Source organism: Erythrolamprus reginae, chromosome 1, assembly GCF_031021105.1.
Source record: "Erythrolamprus reginae isolate rEryReg1 chromosome 1, rEryReg1.hap1, whole genome shotgun sequence".
Lineage (NCBI taxonomy): Eukaryota > Metazoa > Chordata > Lepidosauria > Squamata > Dipsadidae > Erythrolamprus > Erythrolamprus reginae.
Window position 1 is genome coordinate 415207771 of NC_091950.1, and position 18985 is coordinate 415226755.

The 18985-nt window shown below is 41.1% G+C and overlaps 1 protein-coding gene across 2 annotated transcripts in view; it reads left to right on the top strand.

The window, feature by feature from the left end:
• The first annotated feature begins 4334 nt into the window (after positions 1–4334).
• The window catches only part of DDX52 (DExD-box helicase 52), a 35046-nt gene continuing 20395 nt past the window's right edge, over positions 4335–18985 (top strand). Inside the window, exons 1-7 of one of the 2 annotated variants that reach the window (XM_070735282.1) lie at positions 4335–4616; positions 11082–11313; positions 12741–12880; positions 13516–13701; positions 17085–17228; positions 18510–18621; positions 18707–18779. In XM_070735282.1, the coding sequence (XP_070591383.1) occupies positions 4593–4616; positions 11082–11313; positions 12741–12880; positions 13516–13701; positions 17085–17228; positions 18510–18621; positions 18707–18779 (911 nt within the window). In that variant the 5' untranslated portion in view covers positions 4335–4592. Of the gene's footprint in view, positions 4617–8222; positions 8369–11081; positions 11314–12740; positions 12881–13515; positions 13702–17084; positions 17229–18509; positions 18622–18706; positions 18780–18985 lie in introns of those variants that run through there. The other variant, XM_070735281.1, reaches the window with a different exon arrangement.

Below are 18985 nucleotides of genomic sequence, written 5' to 3' on the forward strand. Positions count from 1 at the left end.
CTCTCTCTGTCTCTGTCTCTCTCTCTCTTTCTCTCTCTCTCTCTCTGTCTCTCTCTCTCCCTTTCTCTTTCTCTTTCTCTCCCCCTCCCCCCCCTCTCTCTTTCTCTCCCTCTCCCTCCATTCCTCTCTGTCTCTCTGTCTCTCTGTCTCTCTCTCTTTCTGTCTCTCCCCTCCCTCTCCCTCCATTCCTCTCTCTCTCTCTCTTTTTCTCTGTCTCTCCTCTTTCTCCCTCTCTCTCTCTGTTTCTCTCTCTCTGTTTCTCTCTCTCTCTCTTTCTCTGTCTCTGTCTTTCTCTTTCTCTTTCTCTCCCCCTCCCCCTCTCTCTGTCTCTCTCTCTTTCTCTCTGTCTCTCTCTGTCTCTCTCTCTCTCTCTCTCTCTCTCTCTGTCTCTCCCTTTCTCTTTCTCTCCCCCTCCCTCTCTCTCTCTTTCTCTGTCTCTCTCTGTCTCGGTCTCTCTCTGTGTGTGTGTCTCTCTCTCTCCCTTTCTTTCTCTCCCCCTCCCTCTCTCTATCTTTCTCTCTCTCTTTCTTCTCTCTCTCTGTTTCTCTCTCTCTCTCTCTTTCTCTGTCTCTGTCTTTCTCTTTCTCTTTCTCTCCCCCTCCCTCTCTGTCTCTCTCTCTCTTTCTCTCTGTCTCTCTCTGTCTCTCTCTCTCTGTCTCTCTCTCTCTTTCTTTCTCTCTCTCTCTCTCTCTCTCTGTCTCTCTCTCTCCCTTTCTCTTTCTCTCTCCCTCCCTCTCTCTCTCTCTCTCTCTTTCTCTGTCTCTCTCTGTCTCGGTCTCTTTCTGTGTGTGTCTCTCTCTCCCTTTCTTTCTCTCCCCCTCCCTCTCTCTCTCTTTCTCTCTCTCTCTCTCTTTGTCTCTTCTCTTTCTCTCTCTCTCTCTTTCTCTCTTTCTCTCTTTCTCTGTCTCTCCTCTCTCTCTCTCTCTTTCTCTTTCCCCTCCCTCTCTCTCCTCTCTTTTTCCTCATCCCCTCCCACACACACTCTTTCATTGTCTTCGTTTTCATTGTCTCCTCATGAAGTGGCTCAGCCACTTTAATGGCCGCATCGAATCGTAAAACTGTCCAGGCGTTTTTATAGTCCGAAATGAGCATTTGTAGCCTTTGTTTAATTCCACTGGCGAGTTCATCCCACCAACTGCCTGGACTCATTTTTTTTTCCCCAGACAGAAAAGAAAGGCCGGACAAGTCCACCTTTGCCCCGACAGGGTTTTCGGAGGTGGTAGCACGGCCTGTGTTTACATGACCTGACATGGAGCTGCCATTCAGAATCCGAACTGTCACAACTGAGTTGAAGAACGGCTCCCTCTAGGATGGACGGCTTTTCTGTCCCTTTCCATTTTGGGTCTCCTCCAGCCAATTTGTGTCCCATTTTTCACGAAGGGAAGACATGAGACCGGACGAAACACTGAGTAAAAAGACTAAGTTTGAAAACAGACAGTCCTTGATTTACAACTGTTCATTTAGTGATGGATGGTCACTAAACAGCAATGGAAAATAGCAAAAGCGCTTAGATTTACCGTATTTTTTGGAGTATAAGGCATCTGACCAGAATACCTTCGGGACCGCCTTCTGCCGCACGAATCCCAGCGACTGATTAGGTCCCACAGAGTTGGCCTTCTCCAGGTCCTGTCAACAAAACAATGCCATTTAGGGGGACCCAGGGGAAGAGCCTTCTCTGTGGTGGCCCCGACCCTCTGGAATCAACTCCCACCAGAGATTAGGACTGACCCCACCCTCCTTGCCTTTCGCAAACTCTTAAAAACCCACCTTTGTCACCAGGCATGGGGAAATGGATTCCCCTCGGCTACTCCATTTTATGTATGGTTTGTTTGGGTTGTATGATTGTTTTTAATTAAGGGTTTTAAAATTGGTTTTTTGCTTTTAACATTGGATTTGTATTTTGTATTACTGTTGTGAGTCGCTCCGAGTCTTCGGAGAAGGGCGGCATACAAATCTAATAAATTATTATTAATTATTATTATTATAAGATACACCTTTTTCCTTCCTTAAAAGAGGTTGATAATTTGGGTGTGTCTTATACTCTGAATATAGCTTCCCCCACCCCACCCCCACCCCAACCCTAACTAGCTGCTAACAATCTTCCCAGCTCTTAATTTGCAGGCTCTTTCATTGTTTATCTCTGAGAAGAATGTTTTCCCAGCCCCAAGTCTTTGCAGGGTTTTTTTCATTGCTCTAACTTGCTCCGAATAAGTTTCTTTCCAGCCCTAACCAGGTGCTAATGATGTTCCCAGCTCTTACCACTTGCAAGCTCTTTCATTGTTACTCTCTGCGAAGAATGTTTTCCAAGCCCTAAGTCTTTGCAAGGTTTCCCCCCCCCCCCCATTGGTCGAACATGCTCCAAATGTTTTCCCCCCCAGCTCTAACCAGGTGCTAACAATGTTCAAAGCTTTTACGGGCTTGCAAGCTCTTTCATTGTTACTCTCTCAGAATAATTTTTTTAAACCTTAACCAGGGGATAAAGTAATGTGCTAAAGCTGACCAGACTAAGTACACTAGCCAGATGAATACCTGGTAAGCAGATTCTTTTCCCTATTTTCATCCCAAAAAATTAAGGTGTGTCTTATACTCCAAAAAATACGGTATATAGAGCTTTTACAGTCCTCTCTGAGCAGTTTACAGAATCAGCATGTTGCCCCCAACAATCTGCAAAAAAAAATAATTAATACCAATCTGACTTTTATTGAGAACTTGTATACTGCAAGATTCAAAAAGAGGGTTGTGAAAATATGTATAGACCCCTCCTGGATATAAATTGTTTCAACTTCTACCTTTGAAACCATGCTATAGAACACCGCACAGCAGAACAACTACACACAAGAACAGTTCTTCCCCGAACACCATCACTCTGCTAAGCAAATAATTCCCTCAATACAGTCAAACTATTCACTAAGGCTGTATTACTATTATTATTAATTCTCTCATTGTTCCTATCACCCATACAGACTGTATGACTGTAATTTGTTGTTTGTATCCTTACAATTTCCTCCCACGTAGGACTATATGACTGTAACTTGTTGCTTGTATCCTAAGATTTTTATTAATATTGACTGTTTCCTCATTGCTTATTTGACCCCTATGACAATAATTAAGTGTTGTACCACATGATTCTTGACAAATGCATCTTTCTCTTTTATGTACACTGAGAGCATATGCACCAAGACAAATTCCTTGTGTGTCCAATCACACTTGGCCAATAAAATTCTATTCTATTCTATTTATATTAATATTGATTGGTTCTTGATTATTTATTAGATTATTATTGATTAGATTTGTATGCTGCCCTTCTCCGAAGACGCTTATTTGACAATCATTAAGTGTTGTACTTTATGATTCTTGACAAAGGTATCTTTTATTTTTGGGTACACTGAGAGCATATGCACCAAAGACAAATTCCTTGTGTGTCCAATCACACTTGGCCAATAAAGAATTCTAATCTAACTTAATCTATGTAAAACGTAATATTTTTGTGGCCAATTTTTTCTTCATCTAGGATGTCCACACAAAAGGAGTAACCCCCCCAAATCCTAAGATTTATATAAAAAAGGGGGCCAGGCTTTGGTTGTATAGTTTGGCCACCATCTTTGTTGTGTCCAGAGGACAGTTAGGCTTTGTATCCGCCCCATATTCTTTGGGCGGGAAAATACTGTGTAATGATTGGTTGGCTCAGCCTGGCAGCCCAGGGTATATATATAGCTGCCAGGCACTCTTCCCTGGATCTAACAATCTTATCTTGTTTTAACCCCTGTGGGCTCTCCTGGCTCTCATCTGTATACTGTTATACAGCTGTCATGATGAGCTCCATCACAAAACAATAAAGTTCAGCTAGCGAGTTCGTTCAGGGTTACATGGAAATGCAACCTCTTGTGCATTCTTCCCCACCCCTTAATCTGTTCAATCCTGGTTTAGCGTGTTAGCTGCTTTCTGACCACTGTTCCTTTTCAGGAAATGTAATTAAATAGGTGTTGATTACTTGGATGGGAAGATTTATCGCTGCTATCCTTCCTCGTTACCCTGACTGCTTTTAATAACAAGCCCCTGGGTGAAAAATCACATTGCTGCTTCCCTCCCTTTCTGTCTGCTTTTTTCCCCTCTAATGAATGGTTGCCTTTCGCTGCCCAAACGTTTGACTCCCAGGAAGGGAAGAAAAAGTTGTGGGTCTGTTCAAAACCAACATGAGAAAATATTATTTTACTGAAAGAGTAGTAGATCCTTGGAACAAACTTCCAGCAGACGTGGTAGATAAATCCACAGTAACTGATTTGAAACATGCCTGGGATAAACATATATCAATCCTAAGATAAAATACAAAAAATAGTATAAGGGCAGACTAGATGGACCATGAGGTCTTTTTCTGCCGTCAGTCTTCTATGTTTTTATGTTTCTAAGCTAGGGTTGGCCAAAGCACCCCAAATTGGTTTTAGTTTGGCTCTCTTTCTCTCCAACAGCAACAATTCCTCTCTTCTTTTTATTTTCTTTATCCAGAAAACAAAGAACAGTCCCAGCACAAGAGAAAACTTTTCAAAAACTTCCCAACAGGCTTATTAACCAGGATCCCTTCTTCATTTAGACGGATGATGACTAATCGCTGTGGAAAGGTAAGAGAAAGAAGGGGGGAAGGATGAAATTTGTGTAACAAAGATCCATAAATCAACTTGGGAACCCAGGGAGAATCCATCACTGGCTGGGGAAAATACAGTCAGTGGGCTAAAGGAAGCACAGAGGACCCTGAATTGTCTCTCAGCATCAGCTGGTTTTGGGATTGGCCTTCTATTCACCCTTCAGGTTGATCAATTCTGTTTTAGAAGTCCCGACTGCAAGAAAAGAAATCTGGATTTAGAAACATAGAAGTCTGACAGCAGAAAAAGACCTCATGGTCCATCTAGTCTGTCCTTATACTATTTTCTGTATTTTATCTTAGGATGGATCTATGTTTATTCCAGGCATGTTTAAATTCAGTTCCTGTGGATTTACCAACCACGTCTACTGGAAGTTTGTTCCAAGGATCTACTACTCTTTCAGGAAAATAATATTTTCTCATGTTGCTTTTGATCTTTTCCCAAACTAACTTCAGATTGTGTCCCCTTGTTCTTGTGTTCACTTTCCTATTAAAAACACTTCCTCCTGGACCTTATTTAACCCTTTAACATATTTAAATGTTTCGATCATGTCCCCCTTTTTCCTTCTGTCCTCCAGACTATACAGATTTAGTTCTTTAAGTCGTTCCTGATACGTTTTATGCTTAAGACCTTCCACCATTCTTGTAGCCTGTCTTTGGACCCGTTCAATTTTGTCAATATCTTTTTGTAGGTGAGGTCTCCAGAACTGAACACAGTATTCCAAATGTGGTCTCACCAGCGCTCTATATAAGGGGATCACAATCTCCCTCTTCCTGCTTGTTATACCTCTAGCTATGCAGCCAAGCATCCTACTTGCTTTCCCTACCACCTTTAACAGAACATCTGAGCTGAAAGGGACCTTGGAGATCTTCTAGTCCAACCGGCTGCCCAAGCAGGAAACCCTATACCTTTTCAGATAGGTGGTAATCCAATCCCTTCTTAAAAACATCCAGTAATAATTAATAATAATAATAATTTATTAGATTTGTATGCGGCCCCTCTCTGAAGACTCACAACACAATACACAATGTACAAATCCAATATTAAAAACAGATTAAAACCCTTATCATAAAAAAGATTAATTACACAGCCCAAACAAAACCATACATAAATCATATTAGCTAAGGGACATATCAACTTCCCCGAGCCTGGCGACATAGGTGGGTTTTTAGGAGTTTGCGAAAGGCAAGGAGAATGGGGGCAGTTCTAAATTCCAGGGGGAGTTGATTCCAGAGGGCCGGGGCTGCCACAGAGAAGGCTCTTCCCCTTGGTCCCACTAGACGACATTGCTTAGTTGACAGGACCCGGAGAAGGCTAACTCTGCGGGACCAAACGATCGCTGGGATTCGTGCGGCAGAAGGTGGTCTCGGAGGTATTCTCCAGGTCTCGTCAACTAGACAATGCCATTTGGTAGGACCTAGGGAAAGAACCTTCTCTGGGGGGGGGGCAGCCCTCTGGAATCAGCTCCCCCCAGAGATTCCCACTGCCCCCATCATCCTCACCTTCCGTAAAAGTTTAAAGACCTATCAGTGCCGCCAGGCTTGGAGCCATTAGACCCTAGCCCCCGGGCCGACGCATGTAATATGTCTTGCTGTGTGAATGGGAATGAATGATTTTAAATGTTTTTAGAGTTTTTAAAGTTTTTAGCTATATTAATTGGATTTTTTAGGTAGGTATATTGTATATTGTTTTTATATGTTGTGAGCTGATAGATAGATAGATAGATAGATAGATAGATAGATAGATAGATAGATAGATAGATAGATGATAGAGGCATAGATACATTGATAGACAGACAGACAGACAGACAGACAGACAGACAGACAGACAGATAGATAGATGATAGAGGCATAGATACATTGATAGATAGACAGACACATAGATAGATAGACAGACACATAGATAGATAGATAGATAGATAGATAGATAGATAGATAGATGATAGAGGCATAGATACATTGATAGATAGATAGATAGATAGATAGATAGATAGATAGATAGATAGATAGATAGTTAGGGAGGGAGGGAGGGAGGGAGGGAGGGAGAGAGAGAATGGAGCAAAATTAATTTAACCACTGCCTTGCTTAGCAACAGAAATGTTGGGCTCGGTTGTGGTAATAAGAGGACTACCTGTAATAGAGTGAAGACGGTTCCATAGTTAACCTGGCGCAATGCCATGTAATCATATGCCAGAGATCTGGTAACCTTGGCTGGTGGAGAAAGCCCTTGATCCAAGCGAATGGAGCATGAGCAACACCAGCGCAAGGCAAACGGGAGATCTGGGGCTCATAATTCCCTGTCATTCCCTGACTATGCCACGTCTAAGGCATCTCATACCTGGCTGAAAATACCATAGGGACCCTGCAGAAAAATGCACAATTTAAACCTTGTTTCTTTTCACAGAGACTAGGGAACAGTATATGTGGTTAGTATAATTTATACGTAATATAAATGATGTTTTATAATTAATGTTATATATTATATATTTTCAATTATATTTGGAATAACGTTTATGCAAATTCTTTTTTATAATGAGGAATGGATATCTGCTAAATTATTACCCTCTAGTTTACGATACTCATTTATCAAAGCGTAATTCAATTTTTGCTCAGAAAATTGAAAGTGTATTTTGGTAATTTCATACATGCCGATGCATGCTATTAAAAAGGGCTGGAGAAATCCCTGCTTTTTCAGCAGAAAGAAGTTTGTTATGTTCCTCAAGTGCCCTCTCCTGGTGCTCAGAAGATTACTACCAATAAATGCCAGGCAGGTGGCCCTTGAAAATAAGAGAAAACTATCTCCAAGCTGTAAACCTGATTCTTCTGGGTCACATTTTAAAGTAGCAGATGATGGAAAAGCCAAATAATAATATTTGGAGTTGCAGTGGCTAATAAATTCAATAAAATATTTTAAAAGGGCAGCATGGTCTAGATGGAGCAGGATGCAAGGGTTTGTTTAGTCTTTGTATATCTACTTTCAAAGAGGGAATTAGGAGATTTTTCACATTTTCTGAAGATGCATTAGGGACATAGGAGTAAGCCCCACTGAATTCTACTGAGCTGTTATCTAATGTGCTCTGAATCTCTATCCCTGTATTGCATACTAGTGTTTCTCAATTCAGCAATTTTAAAATAAGTGGACTTTTAACTTCCAGAATTCCCTAGCTGCCCCAGCCAGCCAAGGTTGGGAAACACTGGGTTAGAGAATTCTGGGAGTTTAAGCCCACACGTTTTAAGGATATTGATAATTAATTAATTAATTAATTAATTAATTGATTGATTGATTAATTAGTCAATCAAGTACTGTATAGGATAACAGTTTATATAAACATAACATAGAAAGTAAAGATAAAGGAAGACAAATTCTTATTGGGAATAAAACCCATTCAATTCCATTCATAAGTGCGTGTCTGGATAGGATTACAGTACAGGGCAAAATTTAAGGCTTTCCAATGAAAACCGGAAGTCTTAAACCGCTCTAGATTATTTCTAAAATTAAAGAAGGACGGAAGAGTGACTCTCCCCCATCGTCTCTATGGCTGTTTCCGCCTCGCTTTCCTCTTCCCATTGGTCCTTCGTCTTCCCGGTTGCCGGGCAACACGCGTGCGGCCGCGCGGTGCAAGCCGGGAAGGGGAGGCGAACGGCATGGATGCCCACGAGCTCTTCCGGAAATTGGGAGCTGGAGCCAAATTCGACGTGAGGCGCTTCAGGCGGGACGCGGAGCGTTTCGGGGTGAGGAGCGGAGGCCGCGTCGTCGTCCCTGGGCAGAAGTCCACGGCTGAGCGAGGGAGGCTGTGGGGAGGGTAAAACTATGAAAAATGCTTCCTCTATTGATTGGAGTTGAGTGCGAAATGAATGGACGGCACTGTCTTCAGACACCGTTTTATCGCTATGATCGTTATTTGAAAACACCTTTCTAAGAGTTCTCTAACAAAATTTGTGTGTGTATGTATTCTATTATCTCTGTCTCTCCCTCTATCTCTCCATATATATATACATATGAATATATTATATATGAATATACATATTACATTATATACATTATACATATACATACATATACATATAGATACCTACGTATACATATGTATATGTATATATAGTATACTGTATATGAGTATACAAAGCAGCACAAAGCCAATAACTTCAGCCTGATGATGGCAAATGTGATTTCACCGAAACGTCACAAAGATACTCAAAATATTACACGGGGAAAAACCCAAACTCACAACAATCTACATACATATACCCGTGAAAATCTACAGAAACATACATACATACATACATGTATATGTATGTAACACTTTTGCTGATAGTGAAAAGGAAGGGAAACTACTATAGATCTATTTCCGGCTTATTTGCCCTCATCAGGTAGCCACACCCTTACTGGGGTTTGAATCTGGGGCTCTGCCTTGTAAAACAGTGGCATCTATCTATCTATCTATCTATCTATCTATCTATCTATCTATCTATCTATCTATCTATCTATCTAGTTTCTAAATATTCCCAACAACCCAGTTGAGGGAAGCCCCCCCTTCCCTGGAAGAATGAAATATTTCCAGAAATATTTAAAAGGCAGCATATTATATTTCCCTAAATGAGAAATAGAGAAACATCCTCTTAAAAGACAGAAAGCAGAACTCAGCCTCCCTCCACCCACAAAGAAACTGAGGAGGCCACCTTTTTAAAAAAATGCACATTTGGTAATCCATTCAAGAGGGGATTAAAACCCCAAGGAAGACACCATCTAGGATTAATTATATTTCTTAAACAAGATTAAAACTCCAAAGAAGACAGCATTTTAATCTATTGCTGGCCTTAATAAGACAAACTAAAATCCAAATAACAAAATACACAAACCAAGCCTCTAAATTACAAAATGCTGTAGAACAAACTCTATAAAAATCCATGTGCTCATCAAACTAATTGTTCAGCTGACCCAGGAGTGCTGGTGGTTCTGTTCATCATTAAACCATCCTTCCAACCAGCCTTTGTGTTTCCAGTGTCTTTCTCCCAGCTTGGAACAACTAGACACAAGAACAGTTCTTTCCCAAATGCCTGCTAAACAAATAATTCCTTCAACAGTCAAACTATTTACTAAGTCTGCACTTCTTATTGGTCAAGTGTTATTGGACAAACAAGGAATTTGTCTTTGGTGCATATGTTCAGTGTACATAAAAGAAAAAGATACATTTGTCAAGAATCATGAGGAAAAAAAACACTTAATGATTGTCATAGGGGTAAAATAAGCAATGAGGAAACAATATTAATAAAAATCTTAAGGATACAAGCGACAAGTTACAGTCATACAGTCATAAGTGAGGAAATGGTTGATAGGAATGATGGGGAAAACTAGTAGTAATAGTAGTGCAGACTTAGTAAATAGTTTCACAGTGTTGAGGGAATTATTTGTTTAGCAGAGTGATGGTGTTCAAAGAAAAACTGTTCTTGTATCTATTTGTCTTGGTGTGCAGTGCTCTGTTGCATTGTTTTGAGGGTCGGAGTTGAAACAGTTTATGTCCAGGATGCAAGGGGTCAGTATATATTTTCACCGCCCTCTTTTTGACTCGTGCAGTATACAGATCCTCAATGGAAGGCAGGTTGGCAGCAATTGTGTATGGTATGCTTGTGAGTGTGTATGTACTATATGGGGTTTCTTTTTAAATCTTAAATGTTTTAAATGTATTCAGATTATTTATGATTTGTTTTTCTCTGCTGTGAGCCGCCCCGAGTCCTCGGAGAGGGGCGGCATACAAATCTAAATAATAAATAAATAAATAAATAAAATAATAATTGTTTTTCCTGCAGTTCTGATTCTCCTCTGAAGTCTGTGTCGGTCCTGTTAGGTTGCAGCACCAAACCAGACAGTTATAGAGGTGCAGATGACAGACTCAATGATTCCTCTGTAGAACTGTATCAGCAGCTCCTTGGGCAGTTTGAGCTTCCTGAGTTGGCACAGAAAGAACATTCTTTGTTGTCCTTTTTTGATGATGTTTTTGATGTTAGGTGACCATTTCAGATCTTGAGATATGATGGAACCTAGATTGGGCCAAAAGAGATTTGGAAAATAAGTGGTTGAGCTCCTTCATGGAGCAGGGCATCATTTAATTTATATGAATAGTTTGGTTGGAGATAGCATGCCTTGTGACACAATAGTTGTATTTTGTTAATGTGAGAGTGCATTTAAATGTCGTGAAAGAAGTCAGCTAGAGCAAGCAGACATGTGCAAATACAAAATAACTCTAAGAGGGATAAAGTGCTAATTGCTAAAAAAAATTGATAAAGCGATAATTGATAAAAATTGCTACTAATTTTTTATTTTGTTTCGCCTATGCATGTTATTGGCCCTTGGTTCTCTCTGGGAATATAGCAGCCAAATAGTAACTACAATTAAGGGTTCCTGTTAGGTTCACATTGAAGAAAATGTGGCTCTATTTAATTTCAGGTATTAAGAACGAAAGAAGAAGCCAATGAAACATCAGAGATTCTTGAATCTCTTGATTTTTTTGGAAAGAAAAGAAAAGAAAATGAACTCCATGAAGCTCAAACCAAAACACTGGAACCGTCTAATTTGCCCCTTGAAGAGGTAACAGTACCACAGAAGGCACAGGTTTCAAAGAAGAGAAAAGGAGATGGACAAAGTACTACAGGGAGGAGAAAAAAGAAAAAAGGCCAAGGTAATGAAGGGCTGGCTACCCATTAACTTAAGAAAAATATGAAATTATTTTTGGTTTTCATTGGGTTGCATGAAAATTGTAGTTGTCCATGGAAATCCTCAGTCATCCAGGTCATGGTTGTCCCAAAGGGGATTTTTCAGGAGGCAACTGGACTGTCTGGTTTTTTCTTTGAAGACTTTTCGCTTCTCATCCAAGAAGCTTCTTCAGCTCTGAAGATTCATTTACTAAAGCATCTTGGATGAGAAGTGAAACAAGAAAAACAAGAAAGTCCAGTTGCCTCTTGAAAAAGCACTTTTGGGAAAAATGTAGTTCATTCTTGGTATTCCTTAGTATTCTTTGCACCTTATTTATTACAGTTTTGACATTTATTTATTTATTAGATTTATTTATTAGATTTATTTATTAGATTTATTTATTAGATTTGGATGCCACCCCTCTCCGAAGACTCGGGGCGGCTCACAACAAAAAAACCTAAAAACAATTTAAAACCCTTAATATAAAAACAATCATACATCTCATACAGACCATACATCAAGCGGAAACGGCTCAGGGGAATCAATTTCCCCATGCCTGACGACAGAGGTGGGTTTTGAAGAGTTTGCGAAAGGCAAGGAGGGTGGGGGCAGTCCTAATGTCCGGGGGGAGTTGATACCAGAGCGTCGGGGCCGCCATATTTCGACATATGTGACTTGGGGTTTATTCTGTAGAAAAAGCAATAATAATTCTGTTCTATATAAATGTATATGTAAACTTGACCAGAATACAGTGGTTCCTTGACTTTCGCGGATCTGATTTTCGCAGAAAGGCTCTTCCTCCGGGTCCCGCCAGCCGACATTGTTTGGTCGACGGGACCCAGAGAAGGCCAACTCTGTGGGACCTAATCGGCCGCTGGGATTCGTGCGGCAGAAGGCAGTCTCGGAGATATTCTGGTCCGATGCCATGTAGGGCTTTATAGGTCATAACCAACACTTTGAATTGTGACCAGAAACTGATCGGCAGCCAGTGCAGGCCGTGGAGTGTTGGCGAAACGTGGGCAGATCTTGGAAGCCCTATGATGGCTCTCGCGGCCAAGTTTCCGAACACTTTTCAAAGGAAGCCCCATGTAGATTTAAATCAACATTTCTTCAAGCCTTCACGGGCAATTGTTGTTTTGTAATATTTATATTTTGTGAGCCGCCCTGAGTCCTTGGAAAAGGGCAGCATGTGTCCAATTAATAAATAATAAAATAAATGATAATTAATAAATAAACATTTATTTAATAAATGTTAATTAATTATAAATAAACATTGTGCCCCCCCCCCCCAGTAATTTAATTTAATTTATTAGATTTGTATGCCGCCCCTCTCCGGAGTCTCACCACAGTAGTAGTCCGCAAACCGCAGGTTGAGAGAGACCCCTGGTTTGATGATGTTCTTGCAATTTTCAGAAACAGTTGCTGTAGTTCCTGGTACTGAAAATGATGGTATATTATGGATGTCCACTCTGGAGGCAAAACTTGACATTCCAAAAAGCAAGGGTAAAAAGGAACCCAAAAGAGAGAAATTAAAACAAGTTAGACAAGAGCAGGTGAGTCGCTTCTCTTTTACCACGTCTTCTAAAAATAAACAATCAATGAATAAAGATAGAGGAATGCCATTTTTCCCCCCAAAATAATATTTTTTTTTCAAAATAATAATAAAGCGTTCTGTTGAAACGGAGATGAAGTTTTCATCTACTTGATATTGAATATGAAAATTAATTAGAAACATAGAAGTCTGACGGCAGAAAAAGACCTCATGATCCATCTAGTCTGCCCTTATACTATTTTCTGTATTTTATCTTAGGATGGATATATGTTTATCCCAGGCATGTTTCAATTCAGTTACTGTGGATTTATCTACCACGTCTGCTGGAAGTTTGTTCCAAGGATCTACTACTCTTTCAGTAAAATAATATTTTCTCATGTTGCTTTTGATCTTTCCCCCAACTAACCTCAGATTGTGTCCCCTTGTTCTTGTGTTCACTTTCCTATTAAAAATACTTCCCTCCTGGACCTTATTTAACCCTTTAATATATTTAAATGTTTCGATCATGTCCCCCCTTTTCCTTCTGTCCTCCAGACTATACAGATTGAGTTCATTAAGTCTTTCCTGATACGTTTTATGCTTAAGACCTTCCACCATTCTTTAAATAAAATTTTATTTTTCTCTTTCTTTTCCCAGATAAATCATTTCAGAAATAAGCACAAAATCTACATTCAAGGCACGGATCTCCCAGACCCAGTCGCTTCCTTTGAAGAACTTGAAAGAGAATATAGAATCCACTCTAAGATTATGCAGAATGTTGAAGCAGCTGGATTCCAGATTCCCACCCCAATTCAGATGCAAGCTATTCCCGTCATGCTTCATGTGTGTCTCACTTATATTCCCCTCCGAGAGAAAAGGGTGACGCTATGAAAGAGGAATTTATGCTCTTGTGCGCCCACAGACCTGTACTTATACAGATAGTCCTTGACTTACGACCACAATTGTGACCAGAATTTCCATTGCTAAGCAAGGGGATTGTTAAGGGAGTCACCCCTGATTTTATAGCCTTTTTTTGGTCATGGTTGTTAAGCAAATCAGTGCAATTGTTAATTGAACCATATGCCGTGTTTTTCGGAGTATAAGACACTCCAGAATATAATTCAATTCAATTCAATTTATTAGATTTGTATGCCGCCCCTCTCCGAAGACTCGGGGCGGCTCACAACAATAATAAAAGCAGTATAACAATGGAACAAATCTAATAATAAAATTATATAAAAAACCCCAACAATTTAAAAAACCATGCAGCACATACATACCAAACATGAAATATAAGAAAGCCTGGGGGAGATGTCTTAATTCTCCCATGCCTGGCGATATAGGTGGGTCGAGTAATTTGCGAAAGACAAGGAGGGTGGGGGACGTTCTAATCTCCGGGGGGAGTTGATTCCAGAGGGCCAGGGCCGCCACAGAGAAGACTCTTCCCCTGGGGCCCGCCAAACGGGACCCGGAGAAGGCCAACTCTGTGGGACCTTATCTGCCGCTGGGATTCGTGCGGCACCTTAGTTTTTGGGGAGGAAAATAGGGAAAAGTATCTGCTTACAGGGTATTCATCTGGCTAGCATCCTTAGTCTGGTCAGTTTTACCACATTATTTTATCCCCTGGTTAGGACTTTAAAAAAGCCTTATTTGGAGAGAGTAAGAATGAAAGACCTTGCAAGCAGGTAAGAGCTGGGAAAATTGTTAGCACCTGGTTAAGGCAGGAAGGAAACATTTGAAGCAAGTTAGAGCAATTAAAAAAAAACCTGCAAAGACTTAGGGTTTGGAAAACATTCTTTGCGGAGAGTAACAACGAGCTGGGATTATTAAAGTAGTAACACGATCGCTAAGTCAATCTGGCTTCCGCATTGACTATGCTGGTCAGAAGGTCGTAAAAACAGATCACATGACCCCAGGACACCGCGACTGTCGTACATAGGAGTCAGCTGCCCAGCTTCTGAATTTTGATCATGTGACTGGGGGAATGCTACAATGGTCATCAGTATGAAAAACGATCATAAGTCACTTTTTTCAGTGTCGTAACTTTGATTGGTCACTAAATCAAGGATTATCTGTATGGTGCAGCAGCTGCCTCTCAGCAAACATGGTTATAATAAATATCGCACTGTTGCAGTGGTGGGTTGCTGCCACTTAGTTTGGACCGGTTCTAGAGAACCAGTACCAGAAATTTGGTGTAGTTCCCCAAACTGGTAGTAATCTCTTTCTGGCCACGCCCCTGTACTGGTCCTGGGTCACGTTTCTCAGCTGTTGCGTTCAGGGAAAGACTTTGCAAAGTGAACAAAAATTTCTTGCAAGCGCGAGGAGTTTATTTATTTATTAAATTTGTATGCCACCCCTCTTCATAGACTCGGGGCACCTCACAACAGTAATAGAAAAAACAATGTAGAATACAAATCTAATAGTACAAGTGCACTAGAGTGCCTTCCGTCCCCTGTCCTATTGCTCTCCTATATCTCCTATACCTTTCTTCTATTCCTATATCTCTTCTTCTATTCTTTCATTGATATGTTCTATTCCTATATCTTCTTTTCTATTATTTCTTAGATATATTTTACTATGAGTATCTCCTCTATAACCTTCATCATGTATTTTATTATGTATATATAGATACATACCCACTAAAACCCTCATTGTGTATTGGACAAAATAAATAAATAAATAAAAATAAAATAAATAATTAAAACTAAAAACCCATAATTTAAAAAAACCATGCACACAACATACCATACATAAACAATATAGGCCTGGGGGAAGTTATATCAGTTCCCCCACGCCTGATGACAGAGGTGGGTTTTAAGGAGTTTACGAAAGGCCAGGAGGGTGGGGGAAATTCTAATCTCAGGGGGGAGCTGGTTCCAGAGGGTCGGGGCCGCCACAGAGAAGGCTCTTCCCCTGGGACCCGCCAAACGACATTGTTTAGTCGACGGGACCCGGAGAAGACCCACTCTGTGGGACCTAATCGGTCGCTGGGATTTGTGCGGCAGAAGGCTAATTGCCTTGTACTCCCAAGAAGTTTTGCTTTATTTTGCAAGATCTTTCCCTGCACGCAACGGCTGAGAGTCATGCTGGAAATGCCGGTCTCCATATGGGGCACAATGGGGCGCAATTTGGGGGTGGCAGAGGAGGCAAAGTATGGGATGGAGGAGGTAGAAAATTCCCCACCTTCTCCTGTAGGCATAGCTTGAAGGGTGGATTGAGTGGGCGTGGTTGTGAGTGATGTCAAGTTGGCCATACCCACTCAGTCATACGACCATTAAACCATGCCCACAGAACTGGTAGTAAAAAAAATTAGAACCCTGCACTGTTGCATTTCTAAGAACATAGAACATTAGAAGAGCTGTGCTGAATCGGGCCAAAGCCCATCGAATCCAGCATTCTGTGTCACACAGTGGCCCACCAATTGTACATGGAGATCTTGAGCAGAAAGAGAAGGCAAGACCCTCCCTTGCCCTCGACCCCCAACAAGAGCCGGGGTGGCGCAGCAGGTAGAGTGCTGTACTGCAGGCCACTGAAACTAACTAGATCTGTAGGTCAGCAGTTCAAATCTCATCACCGGCTCATGGTTGACTCAGCCTTCCATCCTTCCATGGTGGATAAAATGAGGACCCGGATTGTGGGGGCAATAGGCCGGCTCTGTTAAAAAGTTAGCTATTGCTAACATGTTGTAAGTCGCCCTGAGTCTAAGGAGAAGGGCGGCATTAAAAAATCGAATAAATATAAACAAATAAATAAAATGGTACTCGAGGGAATCCTGCCTGCCTCAACCAACCTAGAGGCGGCACATGGACATCCGTTTCATTAACCACCGATAGACTTGGCATCCATGAATCTGTCTAACCCTGCCTTGGAGCTATCCAGGCTGACAGCTGTCACGACCTCTTCTGGAAGTGAATTCCATAAACCAAGGACCTTCTGGGTGAAGAAATATTTCCCTTGATTTGTCCTCACTTTCCTACCGATGAGCTTTAGGGAGGGCCCCCTCGTCCTAGTATTGTGTGATAGAGAAAAGAATTTCTAGTGGAAGGGTTGGTGGATGTCAGGTTGATTGGCTTAATTATTGCAAGTGCTTAGTGCCCTCAAGGTATTAGAAATGTCAGCCTGGAGAACTGAGATTCCCACGCCTGCTGTGGCCCCTCTGCCACTTTTCATGCGCTGCTTGTATACACTGTTCGACTGAGCCTTGTTGTTTCTCTTTTGCATCCTAGAGTCGTGAGCTCCTGGCTTGTGCTCCCACCGGCTCAGGGAAGACATTGGCATTCAGCATTCCCATTTTGACCCACCTGAAGCAACCCATGAATAAAGGTTTCAGAGCTCTTGTGCTCTCACCCACGCGGGAACTTGCTAGCCAGGTAAGTTGACTTTCCATCTTCTAAATCTGGCTTAAAGATACGTTCAAATGGGGGGGGAAATGAAAGTTTTTATTTTGGTTTTTACTTATTAGATAGATTAGTTGTTAGAGAAGTAGCTAGTTTAAACTATTATATGCCTGCCAGCCGGGAAAAGCCAGGAAGATCATTAGCACCTGGTCAGGGTTGGGGAAAAAAGCTTTGAAAAAGCTACAGTCGACGTATAAGATACACCCAAATTTTCAGCCTCTTTTAGGGGGGGAAAGGTGCATCTTATACTCTGAAAAATACAGTACAGTGTTCCCTCGATTTTCGCAGGGGATGCGTTCCGAGACCGCCCGCAAAAGTCGAATTTCCGCGAAGTAGAGATGCAGAAGTAAATATGGCTATGGACAGTATCACAAGCCTTCCTTTAACATTTTAAATCCCTAAATTACCATTTCCCATTCCCTTAACAACCATTTGTTCACCATTATTACTGGTACTCACCATTGAATAAGACATTTAGTGATCCTGATATTTATAAACATAATTATTTATTAACAATAATTATTTTTTTTGCGATAACAATGCTGATTGGCTAAGATTTCGGCCAATCAGCTATGGCAGACAAAGTTTGGCGATGATGTATGATGTCATCGGGCAGGAAAAACCGTGGTATAGAAAAAACCCCGCGAAGTATTTTTTAATTAATATTTTTTGAAAAACCGTGGTATAGGCTATTCGCGAAGTTTGAACCCGCGAAAATCGAGGGAACATTGTATATACTTCTTCATAGTGCTTTTACAGCCCTCTCTAAGCAGTTTACAGAATCAGCATATTGCCCTCAACAATCTCATACCCAACCTGAGAAGGAGGGAAGGCTGAGTGAACCTTGAGCCTGGTGAGATTGATCTGCCAAATTGCGGGCAGCCGGCAGTGAGCAGAAGTAGCCTGCAGTACTGCACTTTAACCACTGCGCCACCACAGCTCAGTGGTTAGAATGCAGCAAGTAATGTAGCAAATCAAGATTTGAAAACTATATAATAATAATAATAATAATAATAATAATAATAATAATAATAATAATAATTTATTAGATTTGTATGCCGCCCCTCTCTGAAGACTAAATAATCTTTAGTCAATATCCCAGTGAACAGCAAAAGGCTTCTATTCCCCGCTATTCTATGACGATGGTCCCCTTCTATGGTTTGTTTTTCTGCTTCTGAAAATAACAGTTACTCGGGATATTTAAATCTGCATTTCAACTGTGTAAAATATGTGCCTGATTCATCTCCCTTTTAGACCCACAGAGAGCTACTTAAGTTGTCGGAGGGCATCGGCTTCAGGATACATTTGATTCACAAAGCTGCTGAAACTGCCAAGAAGTTTGGGCCAAAGTCTTCTCAGAAATTTGGTGAGATGGGAATAAACAGGGATGCGTATTCAACTCCCATCTGCTTGCTTCTTCTAGCTCTTCTTAACTGTTGCTTTTTCCACAGATATTTTGGTGACTACTCCAAACCGACTGATCTACCTGTTGAAACAAGACCCCCCAGCTATAGATCTAACCAGGTGAAAAGGAATAGAACCCTCCCTTCTCCTTCTTTAAAAAATGTACTCCTGTATTTGCTACCCCAGGGGTCTCCAACCTTGTTAACTCTAAGATTTGTGGATTCTCAGAATTCCTAAGCTAGCAAAGCTTATACAGTGGTACCTCATGATACGAACGCCCCGCCGTAGAAACAACCCGAGATACGAACCCGGGGTTCAGAAATTTT